This window comes from Lynx rufus, unplaced genomic scaffold (genome assembly GCF_022079265.1).
Source record: "Lynx rufus isolate CCGP_SWC_20201006 ecotype Redwood Valley unplaced genomic scaffold, mLynRuf1.p SCAF_3, whole genome shotgun sequence".
In the NCBI taxonomy this organism is placed as follows: domain Eukaryota; kingdom Metazoa; phylum Chordata; class Mammalia; order Carnivora; family Felidae; genus Lynx; species Lynx rufus.
The window spans coordinates 91241143-91248717 of NW_025814845.1; the positions used below are offsets into that span (position 1 = coordinate 91241143).

Consider the following 7575-nt stretch of genomic DNA (forward strand, 5'->3'; position numbering starts at 1 on the left):
AAAATTTCATTATAAGCTGCATGCTGAAGGTCAGGGTATCAACCTGGTTATCAACCTAAGTTTATTGACCCAATGGCAGAAGAATCAAGAGGGTTAATTCTTTGGGAGACCATGATGATATTATTACTGTATAAATAGCATATTTATGGAGCACCTGGGTGGCTCACTTGGTTAAGCATCTGACTTGGGCATACGTCATGATCTCATGGTTCGTGGGTTCGAGTCCCGCATTGGGCTCTGTGCTGACAGCTCACAGCCTGGAGCCTGCTTCGGATTCTGTGTCTCCCTCTCTCTCGCTACCCCTCCCCCACTCATGCTCTGTCTCTCTCTGTCTCAAAAATAAATAAACATTATAAAAATAAGTAAATAAATAAATGAATGAATGAATGAATAAATAAATAGTATATTTAAACTAATGCAGTGCAGACCATATTTACAATCTCTTCAGGGATATGCTAATTCTAAAAGTTTGCCTTGGAACTTACCACTAAAAGAAAGGTAATATGACAAAAAATAAAAGCAAATTTGTTTTTTTTCCCACAAACTTTCACTGTAACAGCATAGTGGTTTTGGTTATTTTTACGATTCTTATCACAAAGGTTGAACTACCACACAGAGAAAACTGACAATATGGTCTCAAATATCAAACTGGACTTATTACAGCAAGTGTTTGACAGTATATAGGAATATGACCAAAGTCTGACTTCTAATATCTATCGAAACATTTCCTTCTATATTATACAGAAAGATTATGCAGTCTGTGTTTTCATTAACATAAACTAAACATTATTATGATTGGTTTTAAAATTAGAATCCTTTTCTAATGTTGAGAATATACTGTAGTTATTCAATTTCTATGTATTATTGACATATTTCAATGAAAACATGTAAATTCTCTTGGTTTTTCTCCTGAGTTATGTGGTCATTTGTTAATATAACATTGTAAGAGGACAATAAAATTGCTGAATAACAGTTCTCAACTCCCATTTCCCTCTTCCTCACCTATACATATGGAGTACTCAAAGTTTTACCTAAAAGTGTTAAAGTGTTAATTAAAACATTCTTACTTAGCATTCCATTAGGAAATGTTTAATAAGCCAATAAAGTAGACTTTATCTCATCATGCTGAATTAGCTATTTACTGCTGCCTAACAAATTACCCCAAATCATAGTGACTTAAAACAAAAACACCTATTATCTCACAGGTTTTGTGGGTTTGGAATTTCAGGGCAGCTTACCTGGGTGACTTTGGTTCAGAAGCTCCCATAAATTGTTGGAGCTACAGTCATCCAAAGGCTTAACTGAGACTAGAAGATCCACTTCCACAATAGCTCACCTATATGGCTATTGGCAGGAATCCTCAATTCCTCACTGCACATAGAGCTGTTTAATGCATCCTCAAAACCTGTCAACTGGCTTCCCCCAGAGCCAGTGACCCAAGAGAGAGAGCAAGGAAGAAGCCATGATGCTTTTTATGATCTAGTCTTGAAAGTCACATATCATCATTTCCACCATATTTTGTTAATAAGAAGTGAGTCCAGCCCACACTCAGAGAGACGAATTAGTCTTCACCTTTAGAAAAGAGGAATGGCAGAGAATTTGTGGACATAATTTTAAATTTCCATAAGGCCTTTAAAATCAGTTGATCAGCATGAGTATAGTTAACACATTAAAAATAAACCTCATGTATACATTAATTTGGTTCCAAATTTCACTTGACTAATTTTGGAAGTTCTATGATAGGACTCTAATTCTTTTGTTTGGAAATTTTTTCCTCTATTTCATATATCACGATTTTCTGAAAGAAAAAATCAAAGATTAACAATAAAAGCAATGAGACAGAGACTATTAATTCTCATCAAATTATGCCTATGCTTCTGCATATTTCAGAGCCTTGCTTACAGTTTGGGTGGCATCATATAACAAGTTCTCAACAATAAAATGTAAGTAGAACTGATGAATGTCACATCCATGTTAAGACAGATAAGGCTGAGTTGCCTTTTTCTAGCCCTCTTTTTCCCTCCCGTGGCACCCTTGAATAGTAGAGGTTCCAGGTGGTGGATCTACCAGAAGGAAGATGTCTCAATTGCTATTGGACCATGTTGTAAGTGAAAAGTAATCATTTATTGTGTTAAGCCACTAAAATGTGGGGTTTAATTTTTTATCCAGCGTAGCATAAAGTGACTAATTCATACTGCCAACACTTTAAATATTTAAAAATACAATTCTCTTATGTCCTAAACAAATGTGTTTATCCTTTTTGAAAATTAAGATATTCCCTTTCAAGAATAAATAAAAGCAACTGAAACTAGAATATTTAAATCCAGTCAAGGGAGCCTCATACTGATTTCCAGTTAACTATGATCCAATTATAGACATTAAAAAAAAAAAAAAAGCCTCAAGTACAAAGAAACTTTGAGGAAGAATTAATGATGGCAATTCAATCTCAGCAAAACATAGCCATTAAGAGAAATGATAAAAGTTCATGATTTTATGTTGAATTCACTCGAATACTTTTTAAAGCTAAAACTAAGACTTAAAAAATAATTAACAGATGAAAGAAAAAACAAGTTAAATAAGCATATTCCTAATCTTTAGAGACTAAAATCTAAGATAAATAATGTTTTACATGTCACAAAACTTAGGGCTATTTACATTCTAAATAATATAAAATAAAATTCTTAAATCTTAAATTGGAGTACTAGAAGATAGATTAAGGAGGTGAAGAGGATGATGTTGTTCAAAAGCACAAGTGAAAGAATTGGGAATTAAGGAAACCAGCAACAAAGGAAAAGCAGGAAAGACCAGTAAATCAGAGGAAGAAAGAGGGAGCCAGTACTGATAATGAATTCTTCATTTTAAAAGAAAAAAAAAAGACAGATGATTTGTTATTTTATTTTTTGCCAGCAGGTGGCAGCTCCAGCTAAATATATAATGGAAATGTTTCTGAATTATTTCTATACTGTCTCCAAGTTAGGCTCTCACTTTAAAAGGGGGTGGGGGGTTGCCAAAATTGTATATCAATCACTTCTCATATAATACTAAAAGTAATAATTTTTCAAAATAGCTCAATATAAAACAAATACCTTCCAGGGTATATTAGAAACAAAATAACATATGTACATTTCTTCTAATGTAACAATTCTGTTATTTCTTAAACCTTCTGGGATTAGGTCCTCTTTTTTTGTTTTTGTAAATTTTGAATTGTCAGAGCTCACTGTTTTATTCTAGCTCAGATCATGAAATGCCAGGATTGGGTGGTTAGGACATAACAGTATACTAATTACAATAAAAAATGGTATATATACACAAAGATCACTGTTTATTTTGTCAAGGATACACACATTTCTAAATAAGTATCAGGAGACTGTATTGGAAGGGCATATATTGTACGTGCTAATACTTGTGTCTTTGGAGGAGAGGGAATAGGACTGAGGCTAGAAAATGAAAGGGGAAAATTAAATACATTCAGATTTATCCCTAAGTATTTCATGGTTTTGTTGCTTTGATAAATGGCATGTTTTTTTATTTCAATTTCCAATTGTTTGCTTTTAATATATAAGAAATGTAGTTTATTTTTATATATTGATCTTATATCCTGCAATTTTGCTAAATTCACTTATTGGCATTACTATGTTTTTTTGTTTTTTGTTTTTGTTTTTGTGTTTTTTTGTGTAAATTCATTGGGATTTTCTAGGTTAAGTGATCGTGTCATTTATGAGTAAAGACAAAGAATGTCTGTTGACAGTCTGCATTACTATTATTTCTTTTTCTTGACTTATTTCATTGTCTAGAACTTGCTAGTTAATAGAAATGGATTAGAGCGGATATCCTTGCCTGGTTCTTGATCTTAGCAAGAAACTACTTACTCTTTCATCATTAGATATGATAATAGCTCTAGGTATTTAATAGACTCTACTTTTCAGGTTAAAGTTCCCTTGCATTCCTAGTTTGCTGGAAATTTTTATCATTTATGGATGTTTAAATGTCATTTTTTCTGCATCTGGTGAAAAGATCATATGTATTTTCCTTTTTAGTCTATTGATATGGTGAGTTACACTGATTAATTATTGAGCCTGAACCAAGCCTACATTCCTGGGATAATCCAACTAGGTTATAATGTATTATCCTTTGTTTATATTACTAAATTTGATTAGCTAATATTTTGCTGAAGATATTTACATCTATGTTTACATGATATTTTGGTCTTGTCTTTTCTTGAAATGCTTTGTCTAGTATTGGAATCACAATAATGCTGGTCTCATAAAATGAGTTGGGAAGTGTTCTTTTCTATTTTTCATACGCATTCAAATAGAATTGGTATATTTCTTCCTGAAATGTTTGGTTGAATTCACAAGTGAAGCCATCTAAGCCTGGAGTTTTCCTTGTGGGAAGAAAGTTTTTAGCTACTAATTCAGTTTCCTTAATAGATACAGGATTAATTGATCTATCTCTCCTGGAGTGAACTTTGGTAGTTTGGGTATTTCAAGGAATATTTCCATTCACTCAAATTATCAAATTGATTGGCATAAAGTTGTTCACACATTAGCTTGTTTTCCTTTTAAGGTTTGTGAGGTCTGTAGTGATAGTGTTTATTTCACTTAAAATGTTTGTAATTTGTCTTCTCTATTTTTTTTTATCATGCTAGCTAGTAGCTTAACAATTTTATTTATCTTTTCAAGGAAACAGCTTTTAATTTTTTTTATGGTGCCAATTTTAAATACAGTTTTATTTAAGACATTGCATTTTCCACTTAACAATACAGTGCTTATAAAGTGCAATGTTGTATTTCCTTTCCTTGTGCACATATTCCATATTCAAGTATCAAGTATATTATTATCAAGTATCAAGTATATTAACTATAGCAGCTCAACTTCACTGCCATGGAATTTGCTACAAATTTGGGTCCTTCAAATGTTTTGTGTGGAACAATGCTAGACCTATTCTCAGGTTGGCTTAATCAACCTCTTCAATGGTGGGCCCAGAGGAGGCACCACCAGAGGGGGGAGCTCCACCACCAGGGAAGCCTCCAGGCATTCCTCCAGGCATGTCTTCTGCACTGTGGTACAGCTTCGTGATGATGGGATTGCAGACCTTCCCCAGCTCTTTCTGCTGATGTTCGAATTCATGTTTTTCTGCAGTCTGGTTCTTATCCAGCCAGTTGATGATCTCATTACACTTGTCCAGAATCTTCTGTTTGTCCTCATCGTTGATTTTACCCTGAAGCTTATCATCTTCAACAGTTGCTTTCATGTTGAATGCATAAGATTCAAGGAAATTCTTGGAGGACACCTTGTCTCGCTGCTTCTCATCTTCAGCTTTGTACTTCTCAGCTTCCTGGACCATGCGCTCAATGTCTTCCTTGCTCAAGCGACCTTTGTCGTTTGTGATGGTGATCTTGTTCTCTTTTCCTGTGCTCTTATCCACAGCAGAGACATTGAGAATGCCATTAGCATCAATATCAAAGGTGACCTCTATCTGAGGAACGCCATGGGGGGCAGGAGGTATGCCTGTGAGTTCAAACTTGCCCAGTAGGTTGTTACCCTTCATCATGGCACGCTCACCTTCATAAACCTGAATGAGCACACCAGACTGGTTGTCAGAGTAGGTAGTGAAGGTTTGGGTCTGTTTGGTAGGAATGGTAGTATTGACTTTAATGAGAACAGTCATGACTCCACCAGCGGTTTCAATGCCAAGAGAAAGGGGAGTGGCATCCAACAGCAGCAAATCTTGAACATTTTCAGATTTGTCTCCAGAAAGGATGGCTGCCTGCACAGCTGCACCATAAGCGACAGCCTCAGCAGGGTTGATGCTCTTATTCAGTTCCTTCACATTGAAAAATTCTTGTAGAAGTTTCTGAATCTTGGGGATACGTGTAGAGCCACCCACCAAGACAATATCGTGGATCTGAGACTTGTCTAGCTTGGCATCCCGAAGGGCTTTCTCTACAGGGTCCAGGGTGCCACGGAACAGGTCAGCATTTAATTCTTCAAACTGGGCACGAGTAATAGAGGTATAGAAGTCGATTCCTTCGTATAGAGAATCAACCTCAATACTGGCCTGGGTGCTGGAAGAAAGTGTTCGCTTGGAGCGCTCGCAAGCGGGACGGAGGCGACGGACCGCCCTCTTGTTCTCGCTGATGTCCTTCTTGTGTTTGCGCTTGAACTCCCCAATAAAATGGTTTACCATTCGGTTGTCAAAGTCTTCTCCACCTAAGTGGGTGTCTCCAGCAGTAGATTTGACCTCAAAGATCCCGTCTTCAATAGTGAGGATTGACACATCAAAAGTGCCACCTCCCAAGTCAAAGATCAGCACATTCCTTTTGGCTCCAACCTTTTTGTCTCAGCCCTAAGCGATAGCAGCAGCGGTTGGCTCATTGATGATTCGAAGTACATTAAGACCAGCAATAGTTCCAGCATCTTTGGTAGCCTGACGCTGAGAATTGTTAAAATAGGCAGGTACTGTGACTACAGCATTGGTAACAGTCTTCCCAAGGTAAGCCTCTGTGATTTCCTTCATCTTTGTCAAAACCATAGAAGATACCTCCTCTGGATAGAAACTTTTGGTCTCTCCCTTGTATTCTACTTGGACCTTGGGCCTGCCAGCATCATTCACCACCATGAAGGGCCAATGCTTCATATCAGATTGGACAACAGCATCGTCGAATCTACGTCCAATCAGGCGTTTGGCATCAAAAACTGTGTTGGTGGGGTTCATTGCAACTTGATTCTTTGCAGCATCACCAATCAATCGTTCGGTGTCAGTAAAGGCGACATAACTTGGGGTGGTTCGGTTTCCCTGATCGTTGGCAATTATTTCCACTTTCCTGTGCTAGAAAACACCCACACAGGAGTAGGTGGTGCCAAGATCAATGCTAACTGCAGGTCCCTTAGACATAGTTGCTTCAGTATGGGCCCGGCCCCACTTGCCAAAGAAACAGCTACCTGGAGAGCTAACGCCGCGTTGAATGAGCAACAGCTTTTAATTTTATTGACTTTCTTTATATCTCTCTGTTTCCTATTTCACCAATTTCTGTTGTTTTCATTATTTCCTTCCTTAAGCTTACTTTGCTCTTATTTTCTAGTTTCTTATGGTAAAAACTGAGGTCATTATTTGTGAATTTTCTTTTTCGATACAGACATTTAATGCTATACATTTTTCTCTTAACAACTGCTTTAGATGTCCCAAGTTTTATATGTTGTGCTTTTACCTTTATTCAATTTAAAATACTCCACAATTTCCTTTATAATTTCCTTTAGAAATTTAGAATTGGGTTGTTTCATTTCCCAATATTGCGGGATCTTTCTAGACACTTTTCTGCTACTGATTTCAAGTTTCTTTTTTTTAAATAAAACATTCACTCTTTTTGTATGCATGACATGTGTTCATGAAAAAATACATACAAGCAAACAGAAAAAAGCTCATGCCACAGAGAAATAAGCAGTTAACTTTTTGATATATGTATGTATGTATACGCACACACACATATTTAATCCTACATATGTGAGCTGATACTAAATATACTGCTTTGTAATCACTTATGTTTTACTTTACAATATAGAATGAATATATTTT

General features: G+C 36.0%; 1 protein-coding gene across 1 annotated transcript; it reads right to left on the reverse strand.

Moving 5' to 3' along the window:
- Positions 1 to 4710: 4710 nt before the first annotated feature.
- On the reverse strand, positions 4711 to 6912 carry LOC124520272 (heat shock cognate 71 kDa protein-like). The gene is given in 1 exon segment (XM_047091047.1): positions 4711 to 6912. A coding segment is annotated over 1 exon segment (1941 nt). The 5' UTR covers positions 6898 to 6912; the 3' UTR covers positions 4711 to 4956.
- Between the last annotated feature and the right edge of the window lie 663 nt (positions 6913 to 7575).